A 20,571-nucleotide genomic window follows, 5' to 3' on the forward strand; every position below is an offset into this window, starting at 1 on the left:
AAAAACTGTAGAAACACTGGGAAGATACAGCTGAGAAACAAGGAAAGAGAAATGAGTCATAAGAGATTTGGCTTTCCCTACAGCTCCTGAATGTACCTGCCTATAAAATTTCTGCACAATAGTGGGTATAATGCCTTCCTGTGAGACAATGTCCTGTTGGTTCCTAAAAAGAGAAGGAATGGCCACAAAGAAGTGGCACCAATAGAGTAAAATATTTAATGGTGTAAAATAAAAAGCCCTGACTTGTAGTTGGCAATTTGTGAGGCATAAATACTCTTATCATGGTCACTTTCAAGCTACCAACATGTTATCAGTTCACTGAGTCAAGAAGAAATGTGCAAAATACATACCATTAGAGAGTATATCCACCTTACTAATAAAATAGATGAATCAATAGCCTCAAAAACACAGATATGAGTAAAATAAAGGAAATTAATTAGCAAGTGATAAGTTTTGAATATGATCACAACTAAGAGGAGCCTAAGCAGATAGGACAATAAATGTAATTCAGCATCCTAAAAAGGAAACCCAGAACAGAAAAAAAACATAATGGAAAAACTGAGGAAATAATTTAAAAATACATGGACTTTAGTCAGTAATAATATATCAGTATTGATTCACTAACTGGGGCAGATGTACCATACTAATGTAAGATGTTAGAAACAGAGGAAATTAATGTGGAGTATACAGAATTCTCTGCATTCTATTCACAATAATTCTGTAAATCTAGAAACTGCACTAAAATAGTTTATTTAAAAATTCAGTAAAGGAAAATGGTACAGCAAAAAAAATCCACTTAATACAAAAGGAAATAATGAACTCCATGGCCTTAATCAATCCTGGGGATATAGTTACAGTTATACCTGGGGATCCTGCTAATTTGAAACAAGGTACCCTATACATAGGAATAGCACTAAATTTAAACAAAATATCCCCTTTATTCTTAGAATTATCAAACATAGAAGACAAATACCTTGCCTTAACTCTCAGAAGTATTGTCTTGCTTAAATTCTGCATGGTTAATAGGTACCTATTTGCTCTAAAATATCCCATAGTGGGCATGGACACACTCTGACCCAAGCTGACACAACAAGTAATAAGCTAAAATTAAATTAAATCTTTGGAATTTACATTGAGCTTGACAAAATGGGATCTCATGGATTTATCTCCCAGTTAAAGTAGTTAAAGTAGCCTACTATAAATTAAAATATGGTCTTCAGAACTGAAATCCATTATACAAGACCTACCTAAGGAAAGATTCCCACTGTTTCTCCATTTAACAGCTTAGTTTGGCCTGTTCTTAGGTGTAGAAAGAATGGTGCCTCATGATGGATTACTGTAACCATTAATGCCATGGTCCCATTCATTATAATTCTCATATCCAGTGTTACTGAAATTACTGACTCCCCACAATGAGAACTTTTTCAGTCATAGATGTGGTCAATGTATTCTGTTCAGTGCCTATTTTAACAACCTCTCAGCCACATTTTTCCTTTACCTTTGAAGGGACACTTTACCTGGCTCTGAATGCTGTACCTCAACAGTCCTGCCATTATCACAAACTTTGTATTTGAAGGCATGACCTTATAGAGGATGTGACCTCTACTGTTCTGAATACCTTGTCAGATGCCATGGTGCAGGAAAGGTAACTCTCTGCAGATCCCTTGGCTATTAAGGAGTGCACTTAGAGATACACAGTGAAGTATTAAGGAGGGAAATACTTCCAATTTATTTGTAAGTGTTTCATCAAAAATGAGACCAAACAAGTGTGGTAAACAGTGAAATCTGTCAATATAGGCAGTGGTATGTGGTTACTCACTTTTCTCTATTATTCTATGTGATTGAAAATAGAAATGAAGGAAGGGGAAAGTAAAATGAACTGTGGTGTTATCTAAAACACCTTGTCTTTTACACTTAGAAGTGATTAATGGGTACGGTTGAGGTGGGTGGGTGGGAAAGGTGAGGGGGATAAAGAGGCACAAAAATTCTCAATTATAATATAAGTTGGTCACAGGGATGGTAGTACAGCATAGAGAATATAGCCAATAGTTTTGTAACATCTTCTATATTGACAGATAGTAACTGCACTAGTTGGAGTTAGGAGTTAATAATGTGGGTAACTGTTGAACCACTGTGTTCTATACTTGAAACCAATATAAGGTTGTATATCAACTATACTTCAATAAGTTAATAAATAAAAATTGTGTCTTTCAGACACAGAAATAAAGGGAAGGCATATGTCAGTGTCAGTTCTTGTGAATAGGGAATTTAATTAAAGTGTTAAAAAATGAATGCAGTAACACAGTAAGAAAATAATATCTCTACCAACCAGAGTTTGTCGCAAAATTGAAAAGGAAATAACTTTTCAAAATTATGGAAGCAATAAAAAAATGTTTCAAAAACTAGAAAATATGTGCATACAAAAAAGTGAATGTTATGAAAGCTCCCAGAGATGATTGTGCTTAACTGCTTAATGGGTGCACAGAATCAGATCATGTAGACATAAAAATCAGTGATACTCCCTTCACTACATAATATGCACTGAATATTTTTCTTGGAAAATATTATTTATAGCATCATTTATTTCTTATGTGCCACTAATGACACAGTAGAAAACAGCTCCCATTCACAATAGCAAATAAATAGTTAAAATTTTAAGAGATAACATATAAAGCTTATAAACTTGCTTTATGACACTGAAAAGATTTGAATAAATAGACAAACATTTTGTAATGGAAAATTTAAATGCTTTTGACAGAACTCTGAAAAATCTAAATTTTTGAATATGTATTTTGTTGTGGTGGTGGTTGTATACAGACAGTCCCCAACTTACAATAGTTTGACTTAACTTTCCTGTGGTATGAAAGCAATAGGCATTCAGTAAAATCCATACTTCACATCTTGAATTTTGTTCTTTTCCTGGGCTAGCAATACTGGTAAGATACTCTCTTGTCATCCTGGGCAGTGGCAGTGAGCCACAGCTCCCAGTCAGCCATGCAATCATGTGGGTAAACAACTGATATACTTACACTCATGCTGTACCCAGATAACCATTCTGTTTTTCATGTTCAGTACAGTATTCAATAAATTACATGACCTTTTCAGCTCTTTATTATAAAATAGGCTTTGTGTTAGATGATTTTGCCCAAATATAGGCTAGTATAAGTTCTCTGAGCACATTTAAAATAGGGTAGGCTAAGCTGTGTTCAGTAGGTTAGGTGTATTAATTCATTTTTGACTTGATGATATTTTTCAACTTGGAATGGGTTTATGGGGATGTAACCGCACTGAAAGTTGAGGAAGATCTGTACTTTACTTAGGTAAATAATAATTATAGAACAACAGAATTTCATCTGGAAGAAAGTAGAAATTAGATAATGGTCAGAAAGCAGTTGAAAAAAATAGAATACTTGTCAAATTGGAACCAATATGATATTACTATAATATTGAAAATCACTTGGCCTTGATTCCATGTTGGAAAACTGAAATATTCTGCCCTGTACTTACACTGACCCCCTTGTTCTGGATACCAAAACTGACCCACATACTCTCAAAACCTTCTTGGAACCAACACTTCTGAGAACAGGACATAATAGACTAAGGCTAGGTTACAAAGAAAACTTCTTTCTGCAAGATCACACCTATTTGACCAAAGTCTGCCTAACTTGTACAGAGTGATTTTTCTTTCCCCTATAAAACCTCTCTCAATCCCCAAGTTTGGGGAGACACTCTCTTTGATCATTTTCTCTATTGCAACTGCTTGAATAAGAACCCCTTTCATTGCATTTGAGTCTCAGCATTTTTAAGAGTTAGACATAATAGAAGATTAATTGCAGGAATAAATGTATTTAAGAATAGGTTTTCAAGAATTACTATATAACAAAAATACATTAAAAGCATGAGTAAAGAATGTAAGATTCAATAAACCATAGTAGGACAAGTCTGTAATAAAAATATAATTATCCATGCCTTACATATTACAATAAATAGATTTCTCATGGATTCAAGAATCTTTAAAAAAATATATGCTTTTTTTCATATTAAATACTTGAGTTAGGAAAGAGTTATGATACTAAAGACAAACATCAAAGTTAATGACTAAAAATTTTTACCAGAGAAATTTTAAACACTTGAATCCCAGGGGTAAAAGATGAACAAAGTTTAAAACCTAATGAACTAGGAAAACATAATTGTTACTTGTATGAGAGACAAGTAGTTTGTTTTTATTAGTAAGCAGGTTTTACAAATCAATAAAAGACAAGGGATAACAAGTGTTTGCAAGGATGTGAAGAAAAGGGAACACTTGAACACTGTTAGTGGGGAAGTAAATTTGTGCAGCCACTATGAAAAACAGCACAGAGAGAGAGAAAAAAAAGAAAAACAGCATAGAGGTTCCTGAAAAAATTAAAAATAGAACTACAACAAGATCCAGTAATTCCACTTCTGGGTATGTATCCAAATGAAATGAAAACAAGAAATTGAAAAAGATGTATGTACTCTCATTTTTATTGCAGCAATATTCAATTATAACAGTAGCCAAGATATGGGAAACATAAGTGTTTGTCAATAGATGAATGGATAACATATATATATGAACATACATGTATAATGGAATATTATTCAGCCATGAGAAAGAAGGAAAGAAGGAAATCCTGTCATATGGGACAACAGGGGTGGACATCGAGGACATTATGTTAAGGTATATCTGATACAGAAAAACATTTACTTTTAAGTTACCTAATAATAGTTTTTTCAAAATAATCATAGTGGCAATATATTAGATGATTGCTCCTTATATATAAGTGAAATAAATGAAGCAATGATACAACAGAAGGGAGGGAGGAATCAGGAATATTTTGTTACTACAAGGTATTTGCATTGCCCATGAAGCAGTGCAGTGTATTTGAAACTGGATTTGGATTAGTGGTAAATGTATATTGCAAACTCTATAGCAACCATTAAAAAAAGTAATAAAAAGAAGTGCAATTGATATGCTAAGGAAGGTGAAAAAAGAGAATCTTATAAACTGCTCAGTTAAAACCACAAAAGAGTGGGGAAAAAACAAAAGTCAAAAACAGGAACATAGAATAAGGGCAAACAAAAATAAAACAGCATACGTTAGATATTAATCTATATCAATAACCATTTTAAACATAAATGGTCTAAGTACATCAATTAAAAGACAGAGGTTATCGGAATGGATCCAAAAAAAGATGCAAATATATGTTGTCTATAAAAAACCCATATTAAATATAAAAGACATAAATAGATTAAAAATAAAGGGATGAAGATATACCACCAGGCTAACATTTTTTTAAAAGGCAGAAATAGCTATATTAATTTCACACATAGCAGACTTCAGAGCTATCTTTCATGTGATTAACTTAGTGATTAACAACACTTTTTTATAAGTGCATTTCAATATTTCTAAGACACATATATTTTTCATACTTTAACAGCTCTGAAATTGCATCTTGTAATGCATCCTAAAGTAAATGGCATGTCATAGTTTAAATGACTATGTATTATTTTCTTTTGCAATAGTAAATAAAATTTTGAGGCACCTGATAGCAGTGCATTCTAGATTGGATGAAAATCTGCAGTAGGATATTCTTTTTCTGTTTGTTGCATGTTGGATTTTCATCTTTCAGCTGATTTGTAAGAGCACCTTATCAAGAGAGTGTGTCTCATCATTGTTACATATTCTGTTTGTGTTCTTTTGAAATTGAACTTTAACATATTTCATAATAAAATTTGTTAGTTTATATCCTTTCATGCTATCTACAATTGTGTTCTTTAAAATCCTTTATTTGTATTCTAAGTAATTGGTGGCTTTTTAAATTTACATACTGAATCATGTACCATTTATATGTTGCAATGTGTGAGATAGCTAATCTTATTTTCTCAACATAATTTACTGAATATTCCAAACTATCTCTACTGTCTGAAATAACAATTTTAACATATACAAAATTCTTACATATATTTGCATCTGTTTCTGTTCTTCTTTGAAGACAGCACCAAATTTTTAAATTATGTTATAATAATACGCATTTCCCAAAAAATTCCTGGTTATTCTCCAAGAATATATATTTCCTGATGGAGTTAAAAATTTGCCAAGTGAAACAAAATCAAACTCTCTATTAAAAAGTTTTTATTGTGTTTTTTATCGAAAATGCTGAGTTTTATAGAGTTTTCTGTAAGGGTAAATACAAGTATTATAAAATTGAATTTTTTCTTGTTACAAAAGAGTTAAAGACCTTTCCTCCCCTCCTTTCTTAGAGCACTTCCTTGAGTAAACTGTAATTATAAATCTCTTCCCTCCTCCATTCAGATGTAAACCCTTTAAACAAGTATAAACCTCTTGTTTTACTCCCCAGGAACACCTTAATGACGTTGAAGTCACGTCTTTGAAATGTAAACATCAAGGAAGATAGCATCCCACCTCCCTGTGTCTGTGGTAAACTCCCAGGCTCTTGGCTACAAGTTGTAACTACTTGCTTGTCATAGAAACACAAGCAGTTATACTTTTCATTTGGATAAAAGTGATGTGCATAAAGGCAATTAGCCATCCGAATTACCACTTGAATTTAGGATGAACTATGTGTAGCAAATGGTGATGTCAAGTCCTCTTCCTTTCTTGTTCTTTTATCCTTAGAACATAGAATGGATTTTATCTGATTGGCTATATAAAGTGTGACATTTCTTTCTGTCTTTGCAAGCTCATTAGCAGATTGCCTGGGATACACTTTGCAGTCTGGTTTAATGCTTATTCAATAACAAAAATCATTTATTCTTTTTTCCATTTGTGAAAAGGATTTTCTGAGTTGGCAAGAGGCTTTATTTTAAATTATTTCCCCTACCTCGAATCCTGAAAACTGGGATATGTATGTGTGTGTGTATATGTACATATATATATATATATACACACATACACATATATACACATATATACACATACTGAAATATATGTTTTCTATATATAAGTTATACATATTTTAACTAATTTTATTATGAAAATTTTAATATTTTTGTAATTACTTTGAATAGAAACTCATTTCTGTTGTGGGCACAAAGCTAAACTGATGTTGTAAAGTTCCTGGCCAGGAAATCAGCATATACTCAGTGTATTTTCCTTAGTGACATGATAGTTAAAATATATCATTAGCATAAAATGAGTAAAAACCTCTGAAGAGTGCGCACCTAACTTGAAGTGGTTTCCTGTGCTGAGTGGTCTGGTGACTCTGGTCCTCCGCTGGAGCTTAAGCGCTTTGCCTTTGTTAACAGTTCGTTTGCAGTTTTGATGCCAGCTATCGTAAGGAAACGGTGGCCGTCAAGGCATTACTCCTTGAGCCCCAGTACTTCGTCGCAAGGACTTTTTGTAAGGCGCTATCCACTTTGGCGTCACCACCTCCAGACAGCTTCGTGTCAGTGTCAGGGCCCGCAGATGGCGGCGGCGGCTTCGACCCCGAAGCGGGGCCTCTGGGGAGCCCCTGCCAGCACTTGTGACGTCACCGGGGCTCCTGGGAAGCGGGGCTGCGGGTCTGGCGCGGGGTGCCTCTGCGCATGAGCAGCCCCCCTCCCTTCAGAAGTCCTCGGCTGCCTCAGGCGTCGGGGGGCGAGAGCTCAGGGCCCCAAGGTCCGCGCGGCGCTGCAGAGGACGCGGCCGGGAGCGCAGCCCGAACCCGCGGGTGTGTCGAGGGCGTCTCTGTGGGCGCGAGGCGGGAGCGGGGGGAGCCGGGTCGGAGCCCCTGAAGCTGCCACCCGCTCTGAGCTCCGGCGGCCTGCCTCCTGCCCTCCGCTCACCGCGTTTCCAAGGCCTGATCGGGAGAGGCGGCCGCGGGCGCCGGGCCCGCGGGCACGGCCTTCGGGGACGCGGGCGCATCGCTGAGCGACGGCCGCTGGGCTGGGCCAAGTCACACGCCTCAGCCAACCGGCGGAGCGCGGTCGGGCTGGACAGCCCTGTCAGTACGGACGGGTCGTTTTCCTTGGTAAATGGGTGCCACGTATAAAGAATGCCACGGACTCAGTAAAGGTGAGCCGCTTTTATCACCGCGGGGCAGGCCGTTCTTTTCATTGCTGGCTAGCGCAGTCTTCTCAGTCACCATCACCACCTTCTCATCGGTAGCGACCAACTCTACGTTAATAAATGCGAGCCTGAATGTCCAGGCCAATACGGTTCACCCTGGACGAGCGGGCGGGGCTTAAATTCCCTTTGCTCTCGCCTGTGCTTCACCCTGTTTCCACGTCTGGATCTGGGCTGGGTTGTATTGAGCACAGTGACTGATCGTCTCTGGGAGCCACCGGGGCCGCATCGCCCCGCGCCTGCACTCATCTTACTATCCACTGTTGTTTCCAAAACTTTGAGAGGCTTGCTCAGAACTCGTGTTAAAAGGTTAAGGCCCTTCCTGCGTTCTCTAACCCGACTCTATCATACTCAGAGGACTTTTAAATAGCATGAAACCATAAATTGAGCCCTGAATTTTAAGTTTTATTGGAGAAGCTGGGAATCCTTTTCAGGCCAGAGGCTGCTTTCTAGAGAGGGGTAAATGGGACAGACTTTTTTTTAAATGTGTAAACTGCTATTTCATTCATGCTGCATGTTATGAAAGTGGTATCATAATGCCTCTGCTTGCCTGGTTTGTCTGGACTTAATATATTAGGCATTTTGTAAACGCCAGGCCAGCTGGAAGTGGTTTCTGCTGCCTATGACAAGAATCTCGTCAGTGTGACACCTAGTTACCTTTTGCTATAAAGTGCCTGTTTTGGGATTATGGTTCCAAATTGTTACTTTAAAAGTTGAATTTGTATCACTGCCAGCAGATTAGATAGTCATGTCAGAATTCAAGGCCTAATTCAGTTTTACCCTAGTTCTAACCTAAGGTTGGAGGGGATAGTGAATTCCAGGGTACTGTCTGGATTTGCAGAGATGAATGAAGACTTAAAGAATCAGAATGGTGGTACATAAAAGGTCGTTCAAAATTATCTGATTTCTCTTCATGTTAAAATAATAACATTGAAACTAAGATAAGGCACTAGGTTTGTTAATAGCAGAGCCTGCATAAAACCAAAGTCTCCAGGTCCATTTTACCAGAGTTAAGTCAAAACAAGTTTCTTGGAGAAGTGATTTTTTGAGAAACTGCAATTTAGGGAGAAGAAACGTCTTATTTTTGAGAGCTTTGAAGACTTTAAACCTTGTGGAGTTTATAATATTAATAGGAAAATTTGCTATGGCAAGCAACTTAAGCAGTTTTACATATCAATATATATTTCTCTTAGCATCATTAGCGTTCCATACTTTGGGTATATATTTTACACCTTGCTTAACTGATCTGCTATTATTGTATGTTTAAGGTTTTGACTCTTTCATGTTTCTTAGTAAATGGACACATAATTTTCAAAACAGCTCAGGAAAGAAATGCCCAGGTTCTCAAAGTTTCCCAGGTTCATGAAGATTATGTCAGAGTCACCAACACGCAGTAGACTTAGTCCACCAGTGCGTTCCTTTACCGTGGTCCTCCCTATTCCTTCTCATGGTTCAAAGGGACTTTTTCCCAGGGGGTTATCTTTGACTAAAACGTATGGAAATTTCTCACAGGTGATTCCTAATCTGAAAGATAAGGTCTCTTATGACTTCTGTCTTCCAGCTTTCCCTATTCTGGCTTCATAGTTTCTATCCTTTCCCAAGTGCAGCAGAAGATGAACAAATTCCAGGTGAGTCATTTATTTAGCCCTTACTTTGTTTCACTGTGTGTGTGTGTGCATTCTCTACGAGTTTCATGAAAGAGAGCCCATATATTAACTTAGAAAAATAGAAACAGTTAAAAATCACCTTCAGGGAAAATGCTGTTTGAATAGCATAGCAGTTCCAAAGTGGGGTCTGCAGACCTCTGGGAGCCCCAAGACATTTTCAAGGGGTCTGTGAGGTCAAAACAAATGAATATACAGATTGCCCTTTACTTGATATTTGCCCTGATGGTATAAAAGCAATGGTAAATAGACTTCTGCCTGAATGGCATGAATCAAGATGATGACACCAATGACACTGCATTCCTCTGCAATGTACTCACAGTAAATAAATACCACCTTTACTTAAGGATATCCTTGATGAAACAGTACAAGTGATACCAATTTATTAAATCTTGATCTTAAACACAGGCAGTGAATTTGCTGACACTTCATTGAGGATTTTTGCATCTATAATCATAAGAGATATTGATTGGTAGTCAATATGCTGGTTAAATGTTTAATGCTCAGATTTTAGGGATTGGGAGAGAATCTTGGCTTCTACTGTTTACCAATTTCTGTGGTATATAAATACTCCCACTGTGGCTAATTTTAAGCTACAACATGTCAACCATTTCCTAGAAATTTAACGATTAGCACTCCCAATCTGGTGCAGCTGGTGCCAGACACCATTGTAGATTTTTCTGGCAATGTTGTTCTTAGTTTGGTATCAGGGTAATGTTGGCCTCAGAAAATGAGTTGAGAATGGTTCTTTCCTCTGTTTTGTGGAAGAGACTACATATAATAGGTTTTGTTCCTGTTTTAAACATTTGTTATAATTCACTAGTAAAATCATGTGGGCCTGAAGTTTTGTTAAAAGGTTTTGTTTTAACTGAAGTGAAATTCACATAATGTTGATCATTTTAAGTTTACAATTGGGTGGCACTTAGTACATTCACAATGTGTGGAACCACCACATCTAGTTCCAAAACACTGCCAACATCCCAAAAGAAAACCCTATATCCATTAAGCAGGCACTCCAATTCCCTCTCTTCCTAGCAATTACCAGTCAGCTTTCTTTTTTTTAAACCCCTTCTCCCCCCTTCTCCCTCCTTTCCCACCCATCTTCCCCAGTCCCTTTCCCTTTGGTAACTGTTAGTCCATTCTTGGGTTCTGTGAGTCTGCTGCTGTTTTGTTCCTTCAATTTTTTGTTTCCTCTTTGTGGATAAAATGAGAGTTCCTGTAGCCAGGATTCTTACCTGGCTGTGGTTGACTAGCTCACTGCACACACCTGTGGGCAATACATGGCTGTTGTTGACTCTATAAAAAGAGCTCTGCCCAGTGCTCTAGGCACCACACGGTGGCAGGGCTGTAAGGCTGTAGGAGAGCAGAGCAGAGGCTGGAGTGGTGACAGTGCCGAGAACAGAGGTCTGGAGGACGGCTGTGCGGGATGACTGTGCAGAGAGGTCCAGAGGATGGCTGTGTGGGATGATTGTGCAGAGAGGCCCAGAGGACAGCTGTGTGGACAGAGGGGCCCAGAAGCAGAGACTGGCTTGCTGCATACAGACTTGTTCTGAGTGAATGGGATTCTAGTGACTGATCTGCCACCTGGAAATAAAGTTGGGTATAACCCTCTCACCCCAAAGAACGTTTTGCTGTCACTTCCTTTGGTCACACTGAATCCATAGCAAACTTGCCCGGGGCTGAAACCCATTGGCAAAACAATTGGCAAAAGTTGGCAGGGTTCATTGTTGACCAAGGAAAAAGACAGCCTGCCCTATGGGAGGAGTGCTTCAGCAGGCTGCCCTTGTGGAACGGGGAGACAGTGGATCGTACCCCAATGGGTATGTGGTCTGAGGTGGCTTGCCTCCTAGAGGACTGGGCCCCACCCCAGGACTCGAGGCAAGCGGAGGTCACACCTGAGGCTGTAGGGGTGGTCCTTGGTATAATAAGTAGATCCTTTGAGAAGCAGAGTGCCTGTGAGGCAACAGGGACTGTGGGTTGGCTGCTTCTCACACTATTAAAAAAGTCTACAGAGGAGACCCAAGAAATGGTGGCATGAGAACGCAAGCTGCAAACCTCTGTGGATTCCCTGAGGAAGGAGATGGCATCAATGCGGGAGGAGGCAGCATGAGAGCACTGGCAGCAAGGTGCCATTGGAGATGAGACGGCAGTGCTGTCAGGTATTCTGAAGGCGGAAGAGGCCATCAAGGAAAAGGACGAACTCCTGAGGGAAGCAGAGGCGGAGGTGGTGCGAGAACATCAGCTGCAAAGCATTGAGCTGAAGGTAAGAGACCTTCTGAAGACTGAGCTGGCATTGTTGTGAGGCACTGCAGCAGAGGGTGCACTTGGGGGAGTGGAGAGAAAGGTGCCATCAGTCCCAGAAATGGAGGAGCTGGGGAAGGATGAAGGGGTGGTGTCGGAGGCACTGGCGCCTGCTATATTGAAAGCACACCCAGTGGTTGTAAAGAAAATAAAGACCCAGCAGCTGAAAGTTCCCCAAGGACAGGAGCAGCCCCCTCCCCAGGGCATGGAGCACTCTATGGTCTGCCCCTATACTCAGGTTGAGCCGGTGGCTGTGGGACTTAGGGGTGGATGGAATTGTTCTGTTGGGATCAGAGATAGGAATGCTGTCTTCCCTGACAGTGCAGCCCACCTTGAGGCAGTGATTACAAAATGTGATGTGACATGTACAGTAGCTGAAGCAATGAGAACCCGGAAAGAAATAAGATCTATTACTCACAGGAGGAATTTGAGGTGCCCCATGAGGGTTACTGGGACCCAGATGTGGGTTGATTTGATACAGGCAGGAGTAGATGGAAGGAAATTAGATGGGAAGCCAAATAGGATCTTACTGGAGCTATGGCAACAACTGAAACCAAAGCAGCAGTCCCAGTCATTAAGACCAAAGAGGCAGAGATCAGAGGCAGAGCCACAAGTCTGGCCTGTGTGTCTGCAAGACTTTTTGCTGGAGAGGCTGGAGAACAATGTTCAAGCTTCCTTGCACAGGGACCAGTGCAGAGGACTAAGGGCACATAGATTGAGAGGAGAGAATCCTGGAGGGGTGGAATGTGGATGAAATGAGAGTTCCTGTGGTCAGGATTCTCACCTGGCTGTGGTTGACTAGCTCACTGCACACACCTGTGGGCAATACATGGCTGTTGTTGACTCTATAAAAAGAGATCTGCCCAGTGCTCTGGGCATGACATGGTGGCAGGGCTGCAAGGCTGCAGGAGAGCAGAGCAGAGGCTGGAGTGGTGGCAGAACCAAGAACAGAGGCCCGGAGGATGGCTGTGCGGGACAACTGTGCAGAGAGGTCCAGAGGATGGCTGTGTGGGACGGCTGTGCGGACAGAGGGGTCCAGAAGCAGAGACTGACTTGCTACATACAGACTCATTCTGAGTGAATGGGATTCTAGTGATTGACCTGCCACCTGGAAATAAAGTTGGGTATACCCCTTTCACCCCAAAGAATGTTTTGCTGTCAATTCCTTTGGCCACACTGAATCCATAGTGAACTTGCCCAGGGCTGAAACCCATTGATTGGCAAGACACTCTTATACTTCACAGATGAGTAAAATCATTTGATACTTGTCTGTCTCCCCCTGGCTTATTTCACTGAGCATAATACCCTCTAGTTCCATTCATGTTGTTGCAAACGGTAGGATTTGTTTTCTTCTTATGGCTGAATAATATTCTATTGTGTATATTTACCACATCTTCTTTATCCATTCATCTACTGATGGACACTTAGGTTGCTTCCATATCTTGGCTATCGTAAATAGTGCTGTGATAAACATAGGGGTGCATATGTCTTTGTGAGTCTGAAAAATGTATTCTTTGGGTAAATCCCAAGGAGTGGGATTCCCGGGTCAAATGGTATTTCTATTTTTAGTTTTTTGAGAAACCTCCATATTGCTTTCCACAATGGTTGAACTAGCTTACATTCCCACCAGCAGTGTCGTGGGGTTTCCCTTTCTCCACATCCTCGCCAACGTTTGCTGTTGTATGTGTTTTGGATGGTGGCCATCCTAACTGGTGTGGAGTGATATCTCACTGTGGTTTTAATTTGCATTTCTCTGATGATTAGAGATGTGGAGCATCTTTTCATGTGCCTGTTTGCCATCTGAATTTCTTCTTTAGAGAAGTATCTGTTCAGATCCTCTGCCCAGTTTTTAATTGGCTTCTTTGCTATTTATTTGTTGAGGTGCATGAGCTCTTTGTATAATTTGGGTGTCAACCCCTTATCAGATATGTCATTTATGAATATATTCTCCCATACTGTAGAATGCCTTTTTGTTTTACTGATGGTGTCCTTTGCTGTACAGAAGCTTTTTAGTTTGATAGAGTCTCACTTGTTCATTTTTGCTTTTGTTTCCCTTGCCCAGGGAGATATGTTCATGAAGAAGTTCCTCATGTTTATGTCCAACAGATTTTTGCCTATCTTTTTTTCTAAGAGTTTTATGGTTTCATGACTTACGTTCAGGTCTTTGATCCATTTTGACTTTACTTTTGTGTATGGGGTTAGACAATAATCCAGTGTCATTCTCTTACATGAAGCTGTCCAGTTTTGCCAACACCAGCTATTGAAGAGGATGTCATTTCCCCATTGTATATCCATGGCCCCTTTTTCTTATGTTAATTGACCATGTATGCTTGGGTTTATATCAGGGCTCTCTAGTCTGTTCCATTGGTCTATGGGTCTGTTCTTGTGCCAGTACCAAATTGCCTTGATTACTGTGGCTTTGTAGTAGAGCTTGAAGTCAGGGAGTGTAATTTTCTCCACTTTACTCTTTCTTCTCATGATTGCTTTGGCTATTCGGGGTCTTTTGTGGTTCCATATGAATTTTAGAACTATTTGCTCTAGTTCATTGAAGAATGGTATTTTGCTAGGGATTGCATTCAATCTGTAGATTGCTTTAGGCAGGATGGCCATTTTGACAGTATTCATTCTTCCTGTCCACGAGCATGGTATGGGTTTCCATTTATTGGTATCTTCTTTAATTTCTCTCATGAGTGTCTTATAGTTTTCAGAGTATAAGTCTTTGACTTCCTTGGTTAGGTTTATTCCCAGGTATTTTATTATTTTTGATGCAACTGTGAATGGAATTGTTTTACTGATTTCTCTTTCTGCTAGTGTATAGGAATGCAACAGATTTCTGTGTATTAATTTTGCATCCTGCAACTTTACTGAATTCAGATATTAGATCTAGTAGTTTTGGAGTGGATTCATTAGGGTTTTTTATGTACAATATCATGTCATCTGCAAATAGTGACAGTATAACTTCTTCCTTACCAATCTGGATGCCTTGTATTTCTTTGTATTGTCTGATTGCCACGGCTAGGACCTCTAGAACATGTTGAATAACAGTGGGGAGAGTGGGCATCCTTGTCTTGTTGCCAATCTTAAAGGAAAGGCTTTCAGCTTCTCGCTGTTAAGTATGATGTTCACTGTGGGTTTGTCATATATGGCCTTTATTATATTGAGGTACTTGCCCTCTATACCCATTTTGTTGAGAGTTTTTATCATGAATGGATGTTGAATTTTGTCGAGTGCTTTTACAGCATCCATGGAGGTGATCATATGGTTTTTGTCCTTTTTTTTCTTTTTGTTGATGTGTTGGATGATGTTGATGGATTTTCGAATGTTGTACCATCCTTGCATCCTTGGGATGAATCCCACTTGATCCTAATGGATGATCTTTTTGATGTATTTTTGAATCAGTCTGCTTTCTATCTCTCTATTTGCCTATTCTGGATATTTCATATGAATGGAATATAATGTGTGAACTTTCCGATTTGGCTTTTTGATTAGTTTGTTTTCCAGGTTCATCCATCCTATAACTCATATCAATACTTCACATTTATGTCTAAATAATATTCAATTTTGGAATTTGTGAATAGTGCTATGAACTTTGATTTACAAGAATTTGAGTTGCTGTTTTCAGTTCTTTTAGGTATATATCTAGAAATGGAAATGTTGGGTTGGTAAGAAGTGGTGTGTGGTAATTCTATACTTAATTTTTTTAGGAACTGCCAAACTTTTCCACAGCAGCTATACCATTTTACAATCCCACCAGCAACATATGAGAGTTCCAATTTCTCCACATCCTCACCATCACCTGTTATTTCTGGGGTTTGTTTGTTTGTTTTCACACCCATTATAGTGAATGTGAAGTGGTATCATGTGAAGTGGTTTTGATATGCACTTCCCTAAAGACTAATAATGTTGAGCATCTTTTTATGTGCTTTTTAGACATTTGTATATATTCTTTGGAGAAATGTCTATTCAAGTTCTTTGCCCACTTTGTAACTGGATTGTCTTTTTATTATTTAATTGCAAGCATATTGTATATATTCTGAATAGTACTTTTTCAGATAGATGATTTGCAAATATTATATTCCAGTCTTTGGGTTGTCTTTTCTGTTGTTCAGTAGTGCCCTATGATGCATGATGCATAAAGTTTTCAAATTTTTTAAAGTCCGATTTATTTTTATTTTGTTGATTTTGTTGCTTGTGCTTTGGGTGTCATCTCTAGAACCCACTGCCAAAATCAAGGTAGGGAGACTTACCTCTATGTCTCCTCTGAGTTGTATACTTTTAGATTTCCTATTTAGATCATCCTGAGTTAATTTTTCTATATGCAGTGGGTGTAGAAGTCCAATTTTATATTTAACAACTGTGGATGTCCAGTTTCCCAGGCATCGTTTATTGAAGAAACTTTTCTTTCCCCATTGAATGGTCTTTGTTTCCTTGTTGAAAACCAAGTGACCACTGATGTGTGGATTTGTTTCTAGACCTGAAACTTTATCCAATTGTCTATCTTTATACCAATACCACAATGTTTTGATTACTGTAGCTTTATAGTAAGATTTGAAATTGGGAGGTATGAGTTTTCCAACTTTGTTTTCCAATTTTGTCCTGGCTACTAGGGATTCCATGCAATTCCATATGAACTTGAGGATTGGCTTTTCCATTCCTGTGCAAAAGCCACTGGAGATTTTGATAGGTATTGCTTTGAATCTGTAGATTCCTGTTGGTAGTACTGCCACTTGAAACTACATTGTCTTACAGTCTATGAACATGGAATGCCATTTCTTTTAAAAAATCTTTTAAGAATTCCAGGTCTTTAAAAAATTATTTCAACAATGTTTCTGCAGTTTTCAGTGTACAATTCTTAATACCTCCTTGAGTAAATTTATTCCTCAGAATTTTATTTTTGATGCTACCTTAAATGGCATTGTCTTAATTTCTTTTTGGGGGTTTCAGTTGCTGGTATATAGAGACAACTGATATTTGTGGGTCAATCTTACATCCTGCAAATTACTATTAGCTCTATTAATTGTTGTTGTAAATTTCTTAGGATATTCTACAAATAGATTCATGTCATCTGCAAATGCAGATAGTTTTATTTTTCCTTTCCAATTTGGATGCCTTTATATATTTTCTTGCCTAACTGCTCTAGCTAGAACTTCCAGTACAGTGTTGAATAGAAGAGGCAAACGCAGTCATCCTTATCTTGTTCCCAGTCATAGTGAGAAAGTTTTCAGTCTTTTACTATTAAGTATACTACTGGGGTGGGGGGGCAAAATGCTGATTATCATATTGAGGAAATTCCCTTCTATTCTTAGTTTACTGAGTGTTTTTACCATGAAAGAGTGTTGAATTTTGTCAGATGCTTTTTCAGCATCAATTAAAATGATCATCTACTTCTTTCCCCCTTTGTTCTAGTAATGTAATGTATTGATCTTTGTATGCTGAACCACCCTTGAATTCCTGGGATAAATCACACATGATCGTGTTGTATAATCTGTTTGTTATTTTTCTATACTTGATTTGCTGGTAATTTGTTAAGGATTTTCACCTCTATGTTTCATAAAAGATGTGGATCTTCAGTTTTCTTATCTTGATGTTTTGTCAAGCTTTTAAATGAGGATAATTCTGGCCCCATGAGTTAGAAAGTTTCCCCAACTCTGCTTTTTTGTTGTGAGATGTTTGATTGGTTCAGTCTCTGTACTTGGGTTCAGATTTTGTATTCTTTATTTAGTTCAGTAGCTTGGGCGTTTCCATTTTATCCAGGTTATATAATTTGTTGGTGTCCAATTACATAGAATTCTATATATTTATTTCTCAAAGATCAGTAGCAATGTCCCTTTTTCATTTGTGGTTGTAATTATTCGTGTTGTCTTCTCAGTCATTTTAGATAAAGGTTGGTCAAATTTCTGGGTCATTTCAAAGAATTAACTTTTGGTTTGTGGCTCTCTTTGTTTTTCTATTCTATAATGTGTTTATCTCCACCCTAAATTTTTATTATTTCCTCCCTTTGCTATCTTTGTGTTTATTCTTATTTTTGTAGTTCTAAAGGTATAAAATTAGGTTATTGATCTGAAATCTTTCTTCTTTTTTAATGTAGGCATTTAATACTATAAATTTCCCTCTAAGAACTGCCTTCATTGTATCCCATTTGTTTTGGTACACTTTATTTTTCATTTTCATTCTTTTCTAAGTGTTTCTAATTCCCTTCTGGTTTTTATTTGGCCCCGTGGTTGTTTAAGAGTGTGCTGTTCAATTTCACGTTTTCTGTGAATTTTCTATTTTTCCTCTATTATTGATATCTACCTTCATTCCTTGTGGTTGCAGAAGATACATTCGATGATTCCAGGCTTTTTACATTTATTGAGATTTCAATGGTGGCCTAACACATGGCTTGTCTGGGAGAATGTTCCGTGTATACTTGAGAAGAATATGTATTGTGCTGCTATTGGGTGGAGTGCTCTATATATGTCTGATTTGGTTTATTGTTTTGTTTAAGACCTTTATTTCCTTACTGATCTTCTGTCTGGATGGTCTATCCATTACTGAAAGTGAAATGTTGCAGTCTATGAACTATTACTTAGAACTATGTCTCCTTTCAATTCTGCCATTTTTTACTCTATATATTTCAGGGCTCTTCTGTGTATGTGTTTATAAATGCTTTATCTCACTGATGCATAATCTTTTTATCAATATATAATGTTCTTCATCTCTTGTATCAATTTTTAAAGGCCTATTTTGCTTGTGGTATAGCCAGTTTAGCTTTCTCTTGATTAATATTTTCATGAAATAATCTTTTTCCATTCTTCACTTTCAAGCTATGTGTGTCTTTGGATCTAAACTAAATTTTAGCATATATTCAGGTCATGTTTTTATTATCCATCCTGCCAGTCTCTGCCTTTATCCACTTATATATAAAGGAGTTACTTATGCATTTTGACGTTTATTTTCTACATGCCTTATATCTTTTCCCTTAATTCCTCCAATATTGCCTTTTTTAAGATTGCCTTTTTGTGTTTAATTGTTTCTAGTGTTATTTTTATTTACTCATTTCCTTTTCTGTACTGTTGTTGTTACTTTCTAGTAGATTAGGAAAACCACTAGAAGATATAATGTGATACTCTGGGAATTACAATTAACATCCCTACTTTATATTGATTTAATTTGAACTGATACCAATTCAGCTTTGGTAGCACACAAAAACTAATACATAGCTCCATTTCTTCCCTCTTCATGTTATTGTAACAAATTATATCTTTTATGTTGTGTACCCATTAATATAGATATGGTTACTTCCTTACACATTTGCCTTTTAAGTCGCATTGGAAATAAAAAGGGGAGTTATAATCCAAAAATATAGTTGACTTTTATAATTACTGTAGAGTGTCTTCATTTCATGCTGAAGGACTCCCTTTACCATTTCTCATAGGGCAGGTCTACTACTGACAAACTCCTCAGATTTTGTTTATTTCAGAATATCTTAATAATTTCTCCTTATTATTGAAGGACAGTCTTGCTGGATAGGGACTTAGTGGTTGATAGTTTTTCTATCAGCACTGTAATATGTCATATTGCCTTTTGATCTTCATGGTTTCTGTTGAAAGATCTGCTTTAATATTATTGAGATCTCACTGTTTCTAAAGTTGTCTCTGGCTTTTAACAATTTGATTAAAATATGTTGTATGTGGAGGGATCATGGGAAGATGGTGGCGTGAGTAGTTCAGAGGAAATCTCCTCCCCAAAACATATATATTTATGAAAATACAATAAATACAACTATTCCTAAAAGAGACACCAGTGGATGCAGTAAAACAGCCAGGATACATCTTCATCTTCAAAAACACAGCATCACATGAAGGGGGTAAGATACAAGCCATGGCCAGGTGGGACCTGAATGCTCCCCCACCCCAAAACCTGGCAGGAAGAAAGGAGTCAGAACAGGGAGGGAGTGAAAGCCCAGGACTGCTAAACAACCAGCTGAAGAAATCCGCATGAGGAGCGTAGACACACAGTGCATGGGGTGCTGGATATTAGAGGGATAAAAGGGATAGAAAGTGTCTTTGAAGAAATAATTGCTGAGAACTTCCCCATACTGGGGGAGGAAATAGTTGCTCAGACTACGGAGGCACACAGAACTCCCGAGAGATGGGATCCAAAGAGGAAAACACCAAGACACATAATAAATAAAATGGCAAAGAACAAGGACAGGGACAGAGTTTTAAAGGCAGCCAGAGAGAGTAAAAAGGTCACCTACAAAGGAAAACCCATCAGGCTATCATCAGATTTTTCAACAGAAACCTTACAGGCCAGAAGAGAATGGCATGATAAATTTAATACAATGAAACAGAAGGGCCTTGAACCAATGATACTGTATCCAGCACAATTATCATTTAAATATGAAGGAGGGATTAAACAATTCCCAAACAAGTAAAAGTTGAGGGAATTTGCCTCTCACAAACCACCTCTACAGGGTTTCTTAGAGGGACTGCTCTAGATGGGAGCACTCCTAAAAAGAACACAGAACAAAACACC

The 20,571-nt window shown here is 38.2% G+C and overlaps 2 protein-coding genes across 3 annotated transcripts in view; one reads left to right on the plus strand and one right to left on the minus strand.

The window, feature by feature from the left end:
- The window catches only part of LOC118929359 (zinc finger protein 33B), a 93,535-nt gene extending 86,199 nt beyond the window's left edge, over positions 1-7,336 (minus strand). The window contains exon 1 of the mRNA XM_036919386.2: positions 7,204-7,336. The gene's annotated coding sequence lies outside the window, so the exon portion shown is untranslated. The remainder of the gene's footprint in view (positions 1-7,203) is intronic.
- A 579-nt stretch (positions 7,337-7,915) lies between these two features.
- ZNF485 (zinc finger protein 485) overlaps positions 7,916-20,571 on the plus strand; it is a 36,861-nt gene continuing 24,205 nt past the window's right edge. Inside the window, exons 1-2 of one of the 2 annotated variants that reach the window (XM_036919388.2) lie at positions 7,924-8,035; positions 9,648-9,714. In XM_036919388.2, coding sequence (XP_036775283.1) covers positions 9,700-9,714 — 15 coding nt within the window. In that variant the 5' untranslated portion in view covers positions 7,924-8,035; positions 9,648-9,699. Of the gene's footprint in view, positions 8,036-9,647; positions 9,715-20,571 lie in introns of both variants that reach the window. The other variant, XM_057505795.1, reaches the window with a different exon arrangement.

Source organism: Manis pentadactyla, chromosome 8 (assembly GCF_030020395.1).
Source record: "Manis pentadactyla isolate mManPen7 chromosome 8, mManPen7.hap1, whole genome shotgun sequence".
NCBI lineage: Eukaryota > Metazoa > Chordata > Mammalia > Pholidota > Manidae > Manis > Manis pentadactyla.